The sequence below is a fragment of the Castor canadensis genome, chromosome 11 (genome assembly GCF_047511655.1).
Source record: "Castor canadensis chromosome 11, mCasCan1.hap1v2, whole genome shotgun sequence".
NCBI classification, from domain to species: Eukaryota; Metazoa; Chordata; class Mammalia; order Rodentia; family Castoridae; genus Castor; species Castor canadensis.
In genome coordinates, this window is record NC_133396.1 from 103,731,593 (window position 1) to 103,752,469 (window position 20,877).

Genomic DNA, 20,877 nt, shown 5'->3' on the forward strand with positions numbered 1-20,877 from the left:
CAGTGGCCTCTGAACCCCAGGTCCCCATGAACAAGGTGAGTTTCCTGACTTACATGGGCTCCACCATAGGTCACCAGCTATGGCCCTCACTTCTGTACTCTTTTCCCTTAGGGCTTCTCTGTCATCTACTCTGAGGTGAAAGTGGTGTGCACCCCAACCTCCAGGCCCCAGCAGTTGGGCTCCTCAGCTCCTCACACATGAGTCCACAAATCTGTCCAGCTGCTACCTCAGCTTCTGCACCTCAGCATTCTCTGTGGGACAGAGAAAGCATTGAAGTGGGTGAACTTAAGCTTCTCCAGGCCACATCCAGTGGTCTTTGTGTCAAGTGCCCACGCTCTCAGTCTGATCACAGCTCAAGACCCTGCCTGTTTCCTAGGCTACAGAACTGCACTAATGGTACTTTTTATCTAATGATAAATTGCTCTCCATCCAGGGCACATCACATCTCCTGGCTTCCTTAGTGGGCTTCAGCTGTGGTTGCTATGAGGATGGCTCCTCAACTGCAGCTTGAAGGCTCTGCTCTCAGGGGCCCATTTCTCAATTGCCATCTATCTGGTGGGGCTTCTGGCACAGTATGCCAAATGGAAAGCATTTCCCATAGACGATGGACTCATTGTGGAACTCCCTCCAGTGGGACTGCATTTAACCTTTTTCTACCTGTCTGAAACTCTAATGTTAGCACCTGACTCCAAGATAATCTCTCCCGCTCATGTGGCAACAACTACTCACCTAAGTAAGTGGATTTTATACCCTAGGCCTCAGGTCTTTCACAACCTGTCAGAAGTAACCTTGCAAAGCCAAGGCCAAGAGCACAAGGGAAGAGATAGATGTGTATTGGACTATAGGAGGTACCCAATTACTATTTGACTGAATAAATAGATGAATAAACAAGGAAGAAATTGTGGGTATCAAAATTGATATTGAATCCAGCATATTCCCCAGAAAACTCAGGAAGTCCTCTCTTCTTTCACCTGAAATAAAGTAAAAGAGCTGGATTAAAGAAAACTGTTCAACAAAAGGGAAGGTTTCTCAAACTTTAATGTGCTAATAATCCTATGAAGATGTTGTGAAAATGCAGATTCTGAGTCTGTGGAGCTGAGATTCTATATTTCTAACAAGCTTCTTAGTGATGCTGATGTGATGGTTCTGGGACCACACTGAGAGTGGAGACACTATAGGTCTTGTCAGACGCCTTGTGAAGCAGCTCTGCCTACCCTCTACCTAACGCTAAGGGGGCCATTCACGAAGATCACATGGCACCCTGAGTCATCCTCCATCCACAGCACCAACAGATGCTGTGACTGAGAGAACATCATAGCAGCATCTCATGTTTCATCCACCACCCTGGGCAGGGGAAGTGACTGCCACCATCTTTGTTCCCCCACCTCAGGTCTCACTTTCCCATGAAGAGTAAATGAACACTCTGAATGAATGCACCCTCTTCATTCAAAGTGGTTCCCTCCTTCTGAGCCACAGATCCTTTGTTCCACTTTTATGATACCTGTCACACCTTCTCTTGATCTCTGACTGTGGTGGATTATACTGTGGGATCATTTATTTCTAAGCCCTGTTGCCCTGAAATAAAATTCTTCCTAGGGCCCTTAAGGCTCTCCTTCTGCCTGCCTTCACAAGCTCCCCATTGCTCATGCCTACCAGACCCTGCACCTGGTCAGGAGTGCTCTTCTCTATTCCCTACACAGTCTTTCTGCACATCCTCCTACTGGAAGGCCTTTCCCTGCAACTCCCTCAGCTCATTCCTTAAGCCCCAATGCAAATATCAGCCCTACCAGAATCAGAGTTCTCCTTTGGGCTCCTATAGCACACTTACACAGAGATTTAGAATTTCCAAAGTTAATACTGGAAGAGAACTTAGAGTTCATCAGAAAAACTGAAATTGAGAACCAGAGAGGAGAAGCAACCGGATGAAAATCATACACCACCAAAGCCTAGACTGAAATAAACCCAGGGCCCCTAATCTGCAAGACCACATTCTTCCTTCCATATCTTTCTGTTGCAGAGATGTGGGCATGTCTCTGTTTCCCCCACAAGGGTGACAGTTCCTTGACGGCACAGAGTAAGTCCTATCAATGTACACAGTGAGCCCGGCATGGTGTCTGTCATATAGCTGGTTTTCAATAAATGGCTGTCGAAGGGAATGTTGGGTAAATTTTCCCGATGAGTATACAAAATCTCCAAAAATTTATTCATAGTTTTACCTACTCACTCTTAATCCAGAGGAATTCAATACATGTCCTCAGAGCTCAGAGATTTTAGGATACCAATAATGTAAGTTCTACTAGGTTTATCTGTCATTCTGAAGTAACCTTTTTGTCTTGTTCAAAACTCCAATGATCAGCAGATACCTGAAACACAAGAGAAAACCCAATCAGGTATCCCCCACAAAATATGTTCCCTTCTTCTCTCCATACACCCCCATCTCTCTTTTCTCTTTCCCTCCCTCCCTATTATTTTTTTTTAGTTGCAGTTAGTCCTCTCTCCCTAGTTACGCCAGACAGGAGATGTATGGAAGTCTGAGTATCTACATTGAATTGTGCATCCAGTCCAATCCAATCTACTTTTTGTCATAAATATCTCTTGAATATCCCTCTTTCCAGTGCCCCAGACACTACTTTGGTACAGGGTTGTGTCTCTGACCACCAAGACTATAACTGGTTTCCATACATACCTCCCCACAGCAATAGTGTAGACAACCCTGTTCATTGTGCTGCTGGAAATCCTTCATTTTTCAGAAAGTTCAGACTTTACTGGATGCCTGAGGTTCTGCACAGTTAGCATTCTAAATTTCAATTTCAGCAACCATTACTTCCAACCCTTAACAGTAGTTACTTTGTGCTCCTGCCACACATATCTCTTCCATTTCCTGCACAAACCACCTCCTTTCAATGTCTGTTCCTTTGCACATGTGTCTTTTCCTAATAACTGTCCTGTGTTTATCTTATCTGTCAAGCTTATATGTCCTCCAAGACCCAATTCAGGTGTCATCTTTCAGGGAAGTCTCACTTTTCCCTCTAGGTCTCCATAACTTTTGCGTCTTTGTTTCTCGTAGTCCTTCTAAGAGTGTGCGTGTGCGTGTGTGTGTGCAAATACATAGGTTTCTGCTTCTCTTTTCATACTTAAAGCAGCTCCCGGGTTGAGTGTTGCACTATTTCTAGTTGATACCCCTCCCCACATCCTCACTTAACAACCATCCTTAGTACAGGGCCTGGTAAATCAGATACTTGAGTCTTAGTGAATAAATGTGTTCAGTGAGACTTTTCTTATTTCTCAGAATAATACTTATAACCCCAAAGCTGAATTTGGCAGCTCAAAGTTACTCTCATGTTCAGTTCCTTCCACAGGATTGACTAAGAAGTGGCCATGCCAACCCTGCAATGCTCCCAGCTACACACACATCCTTTATCAATTGATGCATAGTTCCTTAAAGTGATGATGATGGAAGAGATGGTAATCCAGTGAGGATGCTATGCACTGTACCTCCCCTCCAAATCCAGTCAAGGAAGACAGAACACCTAGATAACTTTTCAAAGAATATAAGAGTGTCCTTCATCACTTAGGGATGTTGGTGAAGCTCAGGATCTTACAGGCTTCTCCTGAAGCACCCCCAAAGCACAGCCAAATCACAGAATTCTTGGAGTATCTTGACAGAAGTGCCCTAGAATTTGAGGGTGTGAGGGAGAAATGCCTCCTCATAACACCTGTCATTGATCCTATGTGGAGGGAGCCCCATTGGCACCATATTCCTGGCCCTTCTCTGACCTCACTCCCTCCTCACTGTCCAGAAGAGGATCAGCTACCTAGCTCTAGAGTGGGTTTAGGAGAGTACCTCGGTCTTTTTTTCCCATGGTCAAGGATATCCTACAGGAGCTCATGTTCTCCTCTGTCCTAAGTTTTAAAGAACCTGTCTCTCAAAAAAAAAAAAAAAGATGCCTGCAGTTTCCAGGAATATAACTTCAACCTCAATGTCAGGTAAATGAGGCTTCAATTCTTGATAAATAGAGAGCGAAGAAATCATGAGAGAAAAGACTCAGCAAAGATGGAGGCTTCTGCTACAGCCAGGGCAGACAGCTTTGTGTTTCTGGTACTTACCTGCTACTGGCAATGCAGGCCTTTTACCATGACTGTTTATTTGGAGTGTAAGTTGGTTTGGAGCTGAATTAACTTTTGACTACTGAACCCAGGAGATGAGCTATAAGCCTCAGTTTTGTGGCAGATCACTAGGCCTTTGTCCTGGGGCTACTGGACTGGGATGCACACACAGATCATTAAGCAATATTGAGCAGGTGTGCTGGAGTAGCTGTAGCCATGGATTGCACTGTTCCTGTGATTGTGGATTCAGGTTGCTGCCAGACAAGGGTGTGGCATGTAGGGGTGTGACCTGACAGCACCAATCTCACACATACCATGTGCCCAACACCTTTACTCTTGGTTTTCTACTGGGCTGAGGTGTAGATGTGTAGTGAGTTGGCCTTGACAATGGAATATTAAAATCAGAAGATAAATTTTCTCCCTACCCCCAAATACATTGTTTAGAGATACAAAATCTCTATATGAGGACATCCTGACAGACCAAGCAAGCAACTTGTTACAAAGCTGTTGTAACAAGTTGGTCATATACATCCTTACCCAAATGTGTTCTCCTTTCTTCCTAGCCTCTCCCATTCCTGCTTCCAGGGATTAGACTCATCAATCATGTTTTAGCACATGACTTTCTGCTTCAGGCCTATTTTCTAGGGAATCAGAACTAACACAGCAGGTTCCATAGGCCTCCAGCCACAGAGAATTTGAACCAAACAACTGTCATGTGTGGCCTAGCCATCAGATGCCAGACATGGGGCTGCAGCAAGTGAAAAAGGGTGGTGAGGGCCTTAACAAAGCCAGGAGCCTTGAAAAGCTGCCCACTTCTCCCTCAATAGATGTAGCTTCCCTGAGCAGCTGTGGTTGTATCAAACATTTAATCATAAAAACAGAATTTTTCATTAAAGCCTTTGGCCTACTGGAAGTCAGAGAAGTTCTTTTTGCTTTTCGTGCAAGGCAGCTGAGTTCGATGTGGGCTACACAGTTTTTCAAACTTTCTAGAATGAGGGATGTGATGATTAATCTTGATTTTCAACTTGATTTGATTGAGATGCCCAGAAGATTTGTAAAGCACACTCTGGGTTTGTCTGTAAGAGTGTTTCCAGAGAGGATTCACCAAGGGAGGAAGACCCAACCTGAATGTGGGAGCACCATCTAATAGGCTGGGGTCCCAGATGGAATAAAAAGGGAAGAGAAGCCTATGAGAGCAGACATTCTCTCTCTCCCATTCTCTCTCTCTCTCCCTCCCTTTCTCCTCTCTCTCTCCCCTTTTTGGCCATGTGTGAGCTTCTCTGCTCTGCCATGCACTTCCCACCGTGATGAACTGATATTGTGAGCTGAAAAAAATCTTTCTTTCCTTAAGTGGTTTTTTTGGATATTTTGTCAAAGTGATGGAAAGTCTGGCTAATACCAGGGCCTTGCCTAGAAAGGCAGGGCCAGGTCTGTGGACCGATATTAAGCTAAACCTTTTGAAAAGAAAGCCACATGCCAGAGGCATGAGTTTTGCAGAGCCTAAGGCAAAGGCATTTATCTTTACTGCAGAAATGAAGCTTCCATAAAGGGGAAAATGTTTCCAAGTAGGCAGGTTTCTTAGAACTAATTAAAAATCAAAAGAGGACAGAGTAAACATAGTTCAGGACTAAAAAATATGAAATCTGCTAACAGTACCCTTTGGAAGCCACATCACCACTAATACAGCTCTGAGAAAGCACAATCAATAGGCATAAAAGAAGAAATATTAAAATTCTTCAGTGGGAAATAAAGGTACTTTCTACGTAGATTTCTACCCCCTGTCTTGAATGTTAACTGCACAGTGGCAAAGTAAACTTCTTGCAGGAAGATTTCTACCATTTGAATTAAACTTACGGGGCATGAACGTCATACAAATGTAAAGATCAGGTTAACATTAAAAAGGTCTTTTCTATTTACCCTCCACTAGTCAGACATCAGTCTCTTCAGTAATACTTGACATTTGGTCTGTGAACATAATTTTATTGGGATAAATGTTTTAGAGCTTGGCACTGGCTTGTTTTCATAAGTCAGTGAGTCTAGGGACAGTGCTGAGATTGTCTAATGTATTCTGTTAAATTTCTAGAATCTTTCAGATAGCAAGACACATCACCTACTAATTAAATGAGATAATTGGACCATAATAACAGGGCATAATACATTAAATTTTGAATTAATTCATGAGATAATTTTAAAAAAAGGAGAGCAAGGGAAAGCTCTTCTTTACAGATGATAACAGATAATCAATGTAGAAGGAATGCAAACATTAGGAAATTACCACTTTGCAATCCCACAGAAATAAGTGATTCAGGTCACCAGTATACACTAAACATATACAGTGAGGGGTAGAGGGACAACAGGAGGTTCTTCTGGTCTGGATGCCTCACCACCTCCATTGCTGTTAATGAAAGAGGGAAGTGTGTCATCACAATGGAGTGATCTAATTGGGTCAGTGGTAATCAAATGATCAAATGTAGCATTGCTAGGAGTAATGAAACACTGTGTATGCTTTCTGATGTGATGCAATGTGAAGTATAATTTACCCTTGGAGTGCTTTTATTAAAAAAAAAATCTTGCTTAGCCAGAATGTGTAAGAGACAAATCTGGAACAAGAACCTAAAACTGTCAAAATGTCATGAAAATTGAAAACCAAGGCAGCAAGACTCAGAACAACTAAAGACATGATAATGAAATAGGAACCCTGATTGGATTCTGGATAAAAAAAAAATGCTATAGGAAGTAACAATTAGGGAAAAGTAAATATGAACTATGTATCATTGATATTATTAAATAAGTAATCTGATACTGCTTTCAAAATACTTTTGAAAATATCTGAAATATTTTTCAATGGTTTGGTAAAAATAAGAAAAAAATGTGTGCATATATGCGGCAGTGGGAGAGAGAGAAAGAAAGTAAATATGACTTCCACCCTTAAATGTCAATAACTGGTGAGTACAGAGAAAAGCACACTGGTGTTTATTGTACGAATATTTCCTTCACTTTTTCTGAGAATTTTGTATACAGTCTTCTGAAACACAATGTTTGGTGTAGAAGAATGGAGAACACTAGACTCTTGGCTTTGAATGAAGGATTCCTGAGTCATTGGTAAAGCTTTACTTTGTCCTGTGAGCCACCTTAACCACTATAGGTGTGGAGACAAACCCCACTTTGCCCAGGCAGTGAGGACTTGTTGGCTGACAGTACAGATCAAAAACATTTAAGGCATGACTAGGGTTATCAACTTAAAATATTTTACTTTAATTTCCTATGAAATTTAATTTTTGAAATGTCTATGCTTTTAGTTATTTCACCAAATGTCCTTATTGGGTTTCATGGTTCCTATTTGGGCAGAGGCAGTTGTAAAGGAGAATAGCTCACAAAGCTTGGAGTTGTGTGTGTGTGGGGGGGTGTTGGCTCCTATACAGAGATCTATCACTCACTGTTTAGCCTCTCTGAGCTCTGGTTACTTACTCTGTAAAACAGAGTAAATAGTAACAGCTGCTTGACTGGATTGCATATGGAAGAAGATAAGGTTTGTGTAAACGCCCACAGATGTTCATGGAAACAGGTAATCAGGTTCCTGTGCTCATTGCAAAGTTTGTGTTGGTTTCTGTTTGCCTTTATTGGTCCCTCCCTTCTCATTACAGTAAAGCAGTTGCTGAATTGCCAAAGAGATACTTCAGAATAGAATGGAAGAAAATCATCTGGTATCCATTTAATACAAGGAATAATTCGATGGGAGGTATGGGAATACATATATTATATATTTCAAAGATTGACCCCTGTGATTTGGGTATTATTTGACCATTTTTCAGAAAAATAAAAGCAACATGCTGATTTTTCTAGAGATGCTCTTCTGAGTCTCTTGTTGAAAAAAAGAATATGTTGTTTGCTCATGAGGTGGTTTAAGTAAATAGCAATCCCTGGATGGCAGCCTGGCATGTTCTGCTGCTCTAGGTTTCCTGGCACCAGCCAATTTAAGAGATTAAGGACTGGGATGAACAAAGATAAGGTAAGAATGCTTGGGCTCATAGGTTCCTCAAGACTAACTCTTCCACATAAGTTCTCAGCTTCCCTGCCCATCTGTCCCTCATTGTTCTCAATTATGTCTTTTGTGCATGTGCTACACCTCTGAACACCATTTCCACCTGTCTGCAGACCAACAGTACAAACTCTGTGAATAGTCCTGGCCAGAGCTGGTCTTGTGGCTGTTGGTGAGTGAGGGAGTTTGGAGAAGTGATAATAATAATAATAATAACAGCAGGTGTCCATCACGGGCCTTCCTTCCTTATGCCCAAAGTGACCTCTCTCACTCAAGGTAAACTATCATCTTGCCTCATCAAAAATAAGATCAATTCTGTGGGTGAGGAGAAAGCAAACAAGGTCCTGTACCCATAATCATAGAGTGATAAGGTGTATGAAGGACAGGAGCAACTTACCCAACTGGGCCATGGATTCTGGGACTGTGACTCAGGCTTGGGGGATGGGGTCAGAGAAAGGCCAGTCATCCAATTTCTAAAGCTCATTGATAGGGGAGATAGAAGGCCATCCTCTCTCTGTACACTTCTCATGCTGGAGTCCCTTCACAGTATTCCTACTGAGGTATCACTTAGCCATGCTGGAATAACTCCATGGCTCGGGGACTTAGCACCCCAAAAGGCCTGATTCCACATATGATAAGGACTGGAAGGAACCTTTGAGACCAGCTGGCTCAGCACATGCTAAGTTGGAAATTTTCATGTTTCTTATAACCCTGCTTGGAGTCCAAAAGCTACCTCCCTTAATTACCTTTAAGGACATTCTGCCTCTTGGATTTATTAAACAAGTTATCTCCTCTAGGTGTTGTCTTCAGACAGCTGGACCACTGGAGCAATCCAGTGTGGGAGAACCTCTACTCCCTTCATGGCCAGTCACTTGCTTCTTCACTGAATATGCATTCCTTGTCTACAACTGACCCAGACATTATATTATGTGCTTAGAATACATTGGTGAGAAAAGCAGATTTTTACAACTCCTGCCTGCAAGGAGAGAGCATTCTAGAAAGGAAAACTGGCATCAAACAATAAACATGATAAATATATAACTTATGCTATAATTTAGAAGGTAGTATGAAAAAGAAGGAGAGCAGAATAAGAAGATCAGAAGTACTCAGTGAAGGCTGCAACTATAAATAGTGAAATCCTCACTGAGAAGTCATGAACAAAGGCATGAAGGTTCCATGACCCTTTGAACAGTCAATGGGCACGAGAGGGAGGAGTGCCCAGGAAGAGAACACAAGCCACAAGGCAACAAGAAGCCTAACAAATTTGAGTGCAGAGGTAGCAATATGGAGGTAGGGAGACCAGTTAGGAAGCCATGACAAGATCCAGATGAGAAGTGATGTTGATTCAGATGAGGGTGAAGATGGTAATGGTGGTCAGAAGTGCTGGATACTGAGAACATTTTGAAGGATAAGGGCGCCCAGAATTTCCTGGGCACTATGGATTAGATATCAAGTACCAGAGAAAGAAAAAAAAATCAATATGACTCCAAAATATTTGACCTGAGCATCTAGAAGGATGGCAACTCTATCCTAAGATGGCAAATAACAAAGTAGAACAAATTTATGGGAGAAGATTAGGAGTCTGTTTTGAATAAGGCATATTTGAGATGTGCATGGGACATGCAAGTGGAACTGTCAAGCAGACAGCAATGTAAGCCTGGAGACAGATCTGTCAGTCACTGGCATAAGAGAAAACAAGGTCATCAAGGAAGTGCACAGTGGCAGAGCAAGCACTCATGACTACTTCAGAAATGTGTTTTGGCTGACAATTCAGGATGGTCAGATGAACATACCAGTTTTCTCCCTCCACAAATCCACAAGATATCATTTTATCATTTACTGACCATTGCCTTAACACCACTAATCTATTATCTCATCCATCCTGAAGGAACCCATGAAGGAGCTGCATTCTTCACATGATACCACAGTGCTGATATTACACAATTGTCCAAGACCACAATTTAATAAAGGGACATGATTATCCAAGACTGCAGAATAATAAAGACCACAGGCTTCACACTCAAGAGGTCAATGTTATACTTAACTGCAATATTATTCTGATGGAGTGAGTGCTCTAGAATTTCTCAACTTTAGCAATAAAATAAAGTCCAAAAGAAAAAATTACACATGAAATGTAGGACTTGGATGTAAATGAAAAATAAATCCAATCTGACAGCCATACAGCCACTCTAGAGAGCAAGTTGTCCAAGGAAAGAGAGGAGACTGCAGAAAGGAAATCAGAAAGGAAATCACTTCCACTCCAGGACCTGTAAATTAGCACTCAAATATTGATTCTAAGAAGTTTTCAGTCATTTCTAAATGATGAGATAAAGATATATGGATCTTCTATAACAACTTCAATAGCAAGTAGAATGGTAGTTAGAATCTGAAAAAAACATGACAGTCTAAGAAAGTTATGGCTCAAATTTGATGCAAATTAAAATATAGGGTAATTGTGAATAATTGAGGGAGTAAAAGAGAACTTCATCCCTAGAACATTCTCCTTTGAGTGCCCAAGGTTTAATTACATAGGATTTTATTTCCTTTTCTGTGGGCATAATCATCATGCTTGGTTCTGCAGTGAATTGTGTTTACATAATCATAACATTTTAAATACAGTTTAATGCTTTGTAGTTTTAGACTCAACCCCAAGAACAGAACATTTAATTACATAACATGTTCACTATAAAAGTGAAAATATAGCTGACAGAAATCTGGAAGTGGAAAATGGAAAGAAGTGTACATACAATGATCTTCTTGTTTTGTGTAGTGCAGAATCAGTGATGATAATCAAGAAGGAGATTTAAGTACATTACTTTGAGCATAAATCTAGCCACTAGAAAAAAACTAGCAACATTACAGGTCAAAAACAGAGAGTAAAGAGGATAGGAAGATAAGAAAGTCTTAAATTCTTTCTCTTTCCTTAATGTAGTTAAGGAAAAGTTGGTAAATCAGAATTCACACATATTATCATGTTATTTATATTTGTGTGTTAATGACCAGAGAACTGAAAACATAATTTATTAATCAAAGAAGTAAAACTTGAGAGATAGGGAGGAAAAACTTTGCTCTTATTATATGTAGTTGTCTGCTGTTTGAATTTTTCAACATGAGCATGTATCCTTTACACATGTATGTGTCCACAGTGTTCAGCATGCAGGTACATTAGAATGGTTTTGTTGCACATTGAAAAACTCAAGTGAAGATGAAGTTCTAACTAATGACCACCAGGTGGCAGTATGTCCCTAGGCTACTGCCAGACCAGGAAGCACAGTACCCAGGAAGGCTGCCTTGCTTGTTTATAAAGAGTGTTCAAGAGGGCTGGAGGAAAGCAGCAGCTGGGGATCAGTGGCTTTGCCAGCTGTAGGAGCTGGCATTGTGCACACACCCTGAAGTGGGATATCTCAAGTTAGAAGTGAGCAAACAGGCAGGAGCACACTCAGCAGGCAGCCATGTGACATTGCCTGAGAAGCCCCAAATGGGTTCACCTGAGGGACAAGGTACCACAGAGCTTGGTGCTGGGCCAGCCTGTGTTACAAGAGCAGAGATGTGACAGAGCAAAGGAAGGCAGCCATGAGAGAACAAACAAACCTAGAGACAGAATAAAGCAATGTTATCAAGCAAGAGTGACCGAGCCCAAGTCCCTTGGATCTGCACATTCCTCCTGTAAGTCAGCTAGCTCAGGAGAGCTAAGCGTCCTCACCTAGAAAGTGGCATAATAAGAGTGACTAACCAAAGCAAAGGTAAAATAATTTAACATCTTGTGGATAGCAACTTCAACAAACTGTATTTTGGTCCCTATTTTTGTATATAAAAGAAAATATACTTGCATAAAAAAAAAACCCCACCCCAAACAGTTGTTGTGAAGACTAAAAATTTAATAAATGTTTTAAAAACTGTTTCTCAGTTTGGCAATTTCCCATAAAGTTAAGCATACACATAGAGTACAACCCAGAAATTCCACCCTAGGTATTTATCCAAGTGAAATTAAAACCTAGATTCACCTAAAAGCCTCTACATGTGTGTTTTCAGCAGTACCATGTTAGTCACCTCAAACTGGAGACAATCCAAATATACTGTAACTGGGAAATAAATAAACAAAAATAGACAAATCCCTCACAGTGTAATTCTATTTAGCAATTCGAAAAGAACAAGCTCCTGATACACCCACCAACATGGACAACTCTCAAATGCATTATGCCAAGTGAAAGGAGCAGTTCTGAAAACACTGCTCACTGCACAACTCCACTTCTATGACATTCTTACAAGGCCAGACTACAGGGACAGCAAACACATCCATGGCTGCCAACAACCTGGGTGAGAGAGGAGATACACAATGCAGGGACAAAGGACAATGCCTGGAGATGTTCTGGCTTGACTGTGGTGATGGTGATATGAATGTGTGTATTGGTCAAAGCTCACCCACCAGGTACTGAGAAGAATATAGATTTTAAATGGGGAGGGGGGGAACTGTTTTTCAGTCATATTCTTTTCTGCCTTGTGACCTATGCCCTTGATGTGACCTTCAATGGAACATTCTTTCCCCAGAGCTTTGCAGGCTCCTTCCTGGGCTTCATTCACCTTTATGCTCAGAAACCACTCCTGAGAGAAGTGGCTCTGACCATCCTACACAATGCTATGCTCTCTGCAGCCCCATGCCCACCTACTGGCCCTGCTCCATTCACTGTCTCTTTACCCGCTTTTAGTTTTCTTCCTGGGGCTTACTACTGTATGTCCTCATCCTTCATACATTTGTGCTTTGTTCATCTACTGTCTGGCTCACTCCCAGGTGCTTTCCATGAGACTGAGTTTGTCTTATTCCCTGCACAGCCCCTCCTAACTGTAATATTCAATACACAGTGGGCTCTCATGCTTTTATGAATGAAAAATGAATAAAATGCTAGCATAGGGATAAACATTAATCATTAACTTTAATTATTGCTATAATTAAACATCACCACTATATATATATATCTATATATAAATAGATATATATATATAGATATATATATACATATATATTTGTTGCTATTAGTACTTATGGTCACAATCCATGCATTAGGTTTATTAAAATGAAAAACAGCATTTTGGATTATAAGAATCTAGTGTGACCTGACAACAGGCATCCATCTTGGTTGTATGACCATTTTGCCCACCAGGTGATCCTAGCATTCATTCTAAACCTTACAGCAGAAACAAAATCATCAAGATAGCCAGCAGAGCATTTTGTACTGGGCATTGGTGCCTGGACTGCTTCTTAACTGATGTTTGGCATGTTGCTAGTCTTTGAGAAAGCCTAGATGCATTCCTGTGAGGCAAGCTCCATCTTTATCTAGCTTAGCATAGAAACCTCTTCCTCCTGCTTCAGGGTACAGAGATCCACCTGCCCTGATGCCATTTATGGCCTGTTTCTGTCAGCAAATCCCAAATAAATTGCACCTTTTGCAATCCTAGATTTTTTTTGCCTCTTTGTTTGGTCTCTCAGCACCTTCTGTCTTTGGTGGCCTGTTCTCCTATACTTGGTTTTCCCAAAAGAGAAATGATGTAAGTGGATCTTTTTTGTCTTCCAACTGGAGAGTAACACACACATTGCACAGGCTCAGTCAAAGGCAGTTTGCATTTTTCTGGTCAACCAGGCACAGAACAGTTGCCACAAAGACCAGGAGCAATGGGGACCATTATGCAATGTGGGTGAAATTTTCCTATCGCTCTCCTGTGAAGAGGTACTTTCTCTGGGCACTGAGAATTCAGTCATGCTAAGGAGTGGGATGGAAGTGTGGAGGGACAATTAGGTGTCCTGATTCTTTTCTCTCAGCTCTTTCCCTGACCAGAACCCATGAGCTGCAGAAGTCTTTCTGCCTCTCCTCAGTTTGTATGCGGCCTCCACCAATGGTAAATAAGATCTCTAATGCCAAAAGGTAGAAATACTGCATCCATACCAACTAATACCTCAGGTGTTTCTTTCTTTGAAAATTGTTCTCATTTATAGTCTGTGGTCACAACTGTTCAAAATGAAAGACTATTTTGAGAAATAATGTAGAGGAAATGAAGGGTTATAACTTTAAGGAGGCCTCAATGAAAATATTTCCTTGTCCCCAAAATATTTTGAAGTAAAACAAGTGCCTTGTGGTTCACCTAGCTCAACAACTGACATGCTTTCACCAGCTAAACCCCTGTGTTATGATTAAGAACATGAGCTATTTTTCTCTGGCCTATCTAACTCTGTCATCTCCTTATTTAGCCTCTCCTGTTTCTCTTCTCTTCCTCTCGGTAAAGTCCCCATGTTTGGATTCACTTCCTTTCCCAGTCCTTCGTGCTCTTCCCTCTTGTCCTCTAGTCCCCCTGCCTCCTGGATGAGCCCTGCCTTCTCCTCTCCATGGGGGACTCTGGTGTACACTGGCTTCCCAGATCCTTCCTGCTTTTTCTGGCCCACTTGTTGGCCTAGACCCCACCTCTTACACTCTGCTCTCATTTCCCCAGTCAGAGTTCAGCCTTGGTATCACTTCCTATTGTCCCTTTGGGTCCTGTTGAGAGGCCCTAGAAAACCCTATTTTCTTAGCCCAGGGTTTCTAGAAAACAGAGCCTGAGGCAATGGTTATGTACCGACAATTTCTTTGAAAGTGCTGGGCCAAGAAGGTGAGGGTATGGGACAAGGGAAGTGAAGTGAGGAAAAATGTGGGACAAAGTGACATGACTCTGGGGACCACTCAGGCACAGCAAGTGTGAAGAGACACTGAGGGAGCTCAACCTGGGAGTTCTCAAGAAAAAAACATCATCTCAGAGCAACAACAGGGAGGAAAAAAGGGACATTCCTTGCTTGGTTCTCTCCCTTTTCTGTTGTTACAGGTTCAATTGTATCCCTCCCAAATATGTTGAAGTCCTAGTCCCAGTAACCCAAAATGTCACCTTATTTGGAAATAGCCTTTCTAGCAGTGATTATGTTAAGATGAGGTCATTAGGGTGAGCCCTAACCCAATATGATGGCTGTCCTTATAAAAAAGGAAAATTTGGACATAGACACAAACAAAAGAAAGACAATATAAAGAATCATGCACTCAGGGAAAAGGCCCTGTGATGACAAATGCTAATGCAGCTATCAGAGTGATGCCAAAACTGCCAGCACACCATCGAAAGGTAGGAGAGAAGCATGATTCTTGCAAGAAGCCAACCCCACTGACAACTTGATTCTGGGCTTCTGGCCTCCAGAATTGTGAGGCAATAAATTTCTATAATTTTAAGCTACTTTATTGTTTATTTTGATGGAAGCTCTAAGAAACTAGTACCTCTCTTTTCTCATCACACCAAGGTTCTCACTGTCAAGAGCCATGTGTGGATGCCAACTCCACATTTCTGTCTGTATCAACAGCAGCTTGGAAACCAGACCACACACCTGCCATGAGGCTTTTCGTAAGCTTCCAAAAGCAGAGAGTCTATTGGACTCAGGTGGAACACTATCCAAGAGACAGTGTTCTCTGTGTCAGTGTTGGAAGGAGGCAGTTCAGGAACCCAGAGACGGAACTAAGGTTGGATCCACATACCCTCTCTGGTGACAGTGGCCATCTACCAACTGCACCTATTACTTCATCCTTCACACACACTGAGAATACAGCAGTGTCCAGGAGGCAGGCCTGAGGGAGAGGAAAGAGGGCTCACCAACAGGATTGGTGATGAGCAAGTAAGAAGAGAAAGGATGGGATGAGAGAGAAGTCTGTGTCCAGCTTCACGGAAGAAAACCCAGAGGTGGTAAATGGCAAGCAGGCACCCCACCCAAATAGTTCCTATAGTACTAGAACCACCCTCCCCAGCCCACCTGTCCTTTCAAGGACATTGCTGTCCATCAGCCCAGTGCCCCTTTCCCTAAGGCATTCCATGGTCCAAACTGGAGTTTCCTCTTGCTATGCCCAGAGGTTATGAAACTAGTGAGAGCCCTGACCAGGTTGCTGGTTTTCATTTCTGCTTCTCACTGAGAGCAATGATGTCAGTCTCAAAAGCTAAGGTCAACAACATGTCCTCTCCATTGTTCAAGTCCTCCTCACCTTCAGCTACAAAGTGAAAGGAAGAGATGGGGAGGTCCACAGCTCCCCTCTTGCTGGCTATGGCCTAGGAAGCCTAAGAGCCTCCTGAACTCAGGACCCTAAACAGGCTGTGAGTGGTGCAGGGGTTCAGAGATGTACTGATATATGTCCTCATCCTGCAGTGAGGACACAGCTGCCTTCCTTATCTCTCAGGATCCCCCTATGGAAGAAAGGTCAACAAAACCCTTCCTTAGAAAGAAAATATGAAGACTAGTAGAGTGGTTCAAGCAGTAAGAGTGTTTACCTAGAAAGCATGAGCCCCTGAGTTCAAATTCCAGTGCCATCAAAGAAAAAAAGAAAAAGAAAATATGACAGCAGAAAAGGAGTCCCCTTCTTTTTAAGAACTGAAGTCTGCTCTAATCTGTAAAGTTCTTGCTAGTTTAAAGAAAAAGCCTCCAGAGAAAAACCTGTTTGTGGTTTGTGTCATTTTTCTTCTTGCTTTGATTTGCTGTTCTCAAACTCATAATAAAATGGAGCAAATAGAATTCCCCCAACCCAATAAAACTACTTTTTGCAAATAATGCATATGAAAACCCTTATGTTTCATTCATGTACAGTACTAAACATTGTTTAGATAAGTAATTTAAAAGACATAACAGAATAGTTACAGAAAAGTTAATGGTGATTTTAAAAAATTATATACATTGATGCAAATGATTCAGTTTAATAAACTAAAGTTACTACATGTCCTCTCCATTATAATAATTAGCATTTAAAGACTTATTTCTCAGTTGAAAAAGAACTTTGTGGTGTTTAGGGAATGATTTCACTGTTCTAGAAAAAAATTAAGCAATTTCTAAATTTTTATTAAAAACCTAATCCAGGGTAATGAGTTTGTTTTGGGAATTGCTATTGTCCACATTTAAGCAAGCCCTACCCTGTCCTAGCCCTCAGTGTGGGTGGATGGCTACACCTAAGGCTTTGGACCATGACCTCCCTACCCTGTCTCCATATCTTCCTCATGTTAGCAGATACCTCAAAGCCTACAGCCTATGAAGTTTTCACAGAAACTCTCTGCAGTTGTTAGACCACATGTCACATCTATAAGAATTCTTGAAGTTTATAACTTACTTCTTTTTATATCCCTAGTCTACATCCCTTGAACAAAGACTATTAAAATCCTGAAAACAAAAGCCAATTATAGGCAAACACAAAGGGAATGGTACAAAGCCAAAGTCATGGGAAAAGAAAACTCAATTAAAATGAGTGGTGAAAGCTTTCAAGAAAAAGAAAAGTATGTCAGGCCCTGGACCCTGTAGGAGGGAAGAGAAGGGGTCAAGACCACAGGAAACTTCAAACTCCAGACCCACAGCAAGACTAGGAACAGAACAATGACGTCCCTAGGCTCACAATGGGGAAGGGTCTCCAGGATCTGCTCTCTAATGCCCTTAAGTGTCAGTAGCCCTTAAGGATAAGGATAAGGATAAGGGGATATGAATGGCACAGACCACCAACACAGAGACAAAAACATAACCCCTGCTGGGCTCATGTGATCTATAGTGGCAGTGAGGCCAGTCAGTGAGGTGGAGCTAACTAAGCCCCAGAAGCAGGTTTCATTATCCACAATGTTCTCAGAAGACATTTTGATGATAAGCACCACAGAAGAATCTTCCATGCTAGGAAGCTCTAACTGAAAGAAATAAGCTTGAGAAAAACATACCAAGAAAATGCATAAAAGTCCTAATCAGTCATTTCAAAATCTGTGCCAGGTTCCTTTCCTCCAACAGATGCTGAAAATGTACTTCTTAGAGGTTCCCTTCCCACTACCCACCCCTGCCCACTCATAAGAAGCTATTTTGTAAAGGACAAACCTAAAGATAAAATCAAAAGTTGCAAACATTGTAATAAAATATTTTCACATGGACTTGAAGGAACTGCCAGATGCTGTAGCCCTCAGTACAGCTGGATAAACATGCACAACCAGATTCTCCCAGGTCCCTGTGGGTGTCAGCTTCCTACAGTCATTGTGCAGATAATCATCATTTTCCTGAGGGAAATGTCAGTTTTTTTATTACTAAGGACCTAATGACAGACCTAATGGCCTCTGGAGTTCCCCATTTGAATGTAAAAGTATTTTGCATTGTATTTTCTAGAGTAACACAAATATCCTATCCCTTCTGAAAAACTGTTTTCAATCTAAGTAATAAAATGAGTTCTTTCTTTCAAAGCATACACACAGAGAGACACAAACTCAGAACAAATGATAGGACAAATGATTTCTCAGTCTGATAAATGAACTCAAAAGAACCTCATTCCACAGCAAAGACATCCACAGTACCACTAGGAGATAATAGCTTCTCCATGGCGAATTTACATCCTCTTCCCTGGACCCCAGCCAGGCCATCACTCCAGCCTGACCAGCCACAAATGATTACATAAAAGTCCACAGTGAAATTATGAAGGATGGAAAGATGTAGGCCTAGGACCTAAATATCAGCTATTGATGTCTATAAGAGCATCAGCTTGCCTGAGCACATATGGAGGAATTTATCACCCAGTTAGGCATGAATTTTACCATGTGGGATGGTTACAAATATGTCTGTACTGATATAAGCAAGCCTGTGCTAAAAGGACTAGAAAAAAAGGAGGAATACAAAAGATTGAGCAATTGCTTCCCTTTCAAAGCCCAGAAGCATGCAGAAGGAAGGCCACTGGCTAGGGCAGTGGCTTGAAGGAAAGCAAAGTGATTCAGTTTCTCTAAACATCATTATCTCCCTGACTTGGAGCCAAGATCTGTGAACATACTGACACCTGCCCCTGTGCCCACACGAAGAAGCAGAGACATGTCCAACCTGATGGAAGAATGCATGCCTGTGTCTAGTGCCCTCCAAAGAAGACATGTGTGGGAGTTTCTCCCAGTGAGGAAGCAGTGGGAAGAACAGAGGGGAAACTTTACTTTTACTTTGCACTGTGCTGTCAACCATGATGGCTGAAAGGTAAAGTGGTCACAAAGAGGGTTTGTGTACAGAAATTTCTTTACCACTGTTCAGCTCTTATCTTTATGACCATAGCATCAGCACAGAGAAAAGATGAGGAGAGACAAACAAAATACCTGCACTACCAAGCTCTCTCCTTCTCCACTTTTATTCTGTCTAGGTCCCCAGTGTATTTAGAATGGTGCTGCCTATTTTTAGGGTTGTTTGTCAACTTGTGAATTAATCCTCTCTGGAAATGCCCTCACAGACACACTTAGAGGTACGCTTTACTAATCTCCTAAACCACACATCTGGAGAATGGGGGCAGAACAAGAATAGATCATTAACTGTAGTGTAAACACTTCTGGTTCAATATGAAGAAGTGTTAAAGTTACCAAAAATCAAAAAACAAGATGAAACAAAGATAGGAGATGTTCTAGGCACATTGCGAATTTTGTTGGCATACTCAATTGGCTAGAAGTGCCTTCCCGAAAACTTTCTCAAAATCATTTGTTTCCACACTCAAAGTCTAGTTCCCTCTTCCACAGACTTGCTCACAAGCTGAAGAGCACCAGTGTGGAATAGGCCAATATGGGACATGAAGAACTGGTGGCACCTCATTTCAACAGCCCACCAGAGCAGAGACATTTGTCTAAGAGCAAACATGTTTTTCAAGGAAACCCTACACCATTCAGCCAAGTTGCAGTTCTGATCTACGCTACTAGATGTCGCTGACATTACTTGCATAAGAATGGAGAATAAGGAACCTTTAAAAATTAAAACACCATGCACACTTTAAACCCACATTTTGATTTAAATTGTTTTATTATCACATAAACCAGAGGTATACAAACAAAACCTATACATATTATGCTTATCTCAAAACAATACAAAATTAAAACTATAAAAATAAAGCATCAAATTTAACATTAATTTAATGTGGTGAGTAAAGTATTTCTGTGCAACTAAATAGATGATTTGGAGATTAACATGACTAATGTGCATTAATATTATTTGGTTCATTAGTTTTGGACTTAAGTCTATTTACTTTACTCCTGATGGACCATCATTTGAGTCTTAGTTTTCAGTTCCTATTTTAAAATTAACTGATTTTTAAACCATCCATCCTTTTGGCGAACCTGTAAATAGAAAAATGCAACCCCAGTAAGTCAATTCACTCATACCCCATTTTACAAAAGCCCTTGCAGTATTTTAATGCTTATTACCTTTGAAATATTTTAGCAAAAGAGCTATATATAAATATAAATCACTGTAGGGACTATTAATATTTTCTTTAACTTCCAACCTCGGAAAGAAGAAATTATGAAGTCTGCTCCATATTCTTGACCCTCTTCCAAGGGGCAGTTTGCACCAAGATGTGCAGAGCTTTACTTCCGCCATGAAGGTCCTTGTAGCCTCAAGGCTCCACCACAGCGGCCTCCACCAGCTTTTGCGTCAGAGATGACTAACCCTAGAACCATGGGCTGCTGAGGATGGGTCTCATCTATGAGGTTAAATATGTGGGTTCCCTTCCAGCTCAGCTCTGGACTTCAGGTTGCAAGAACTGCACGGGGTCCTAAGCAAAACAGCATCATATGCTGGGAAGACACCTGGGAAGTTGGGAATCCATGTCAAAGCTGCATCCTTCCTTTGCCTCTGAAAATTAAAGTATGGGGAGAAAAGACCCATCAGCTCACCAGCTACCAGTCCTCTCCTGTGGTGGTGCCATACATGTTGGGAA

The 20,877-nt window shown here is 41.5% G+C and overlaps 1 protein-coding gene across 3 annotated transcripts in view; it reads left to right on the forward strand.

Moving 5' to 3' along the window:
* Fcrl5 (Fc receptor like 5) overlaps positions 1 to 1,005 on the forward strand; it is a 47,366-nt gene extending 46,361 nt beyond the window's left edge. For 2 of the 3 annotated variants that reach the window (XM_074047779.1, XM_074047778.1), the window contains exon 16: positions 4 to 1,005. In XM_074047779.1, the coding sequence (XP_073903880.1) occupies positions 4 to 134 (131 nt within the window). In that variant the 3' untranslated portion in view covers positions 135 to 1,005. The remainder of the gene's footprint in view (positions 1 to 3) is intronic. The other variant, XM_020178331.2, reaches the window with a different exon arrangement.
* Positions 1,006 to 20,877: the final 19,872 nt, after the last annotated feature.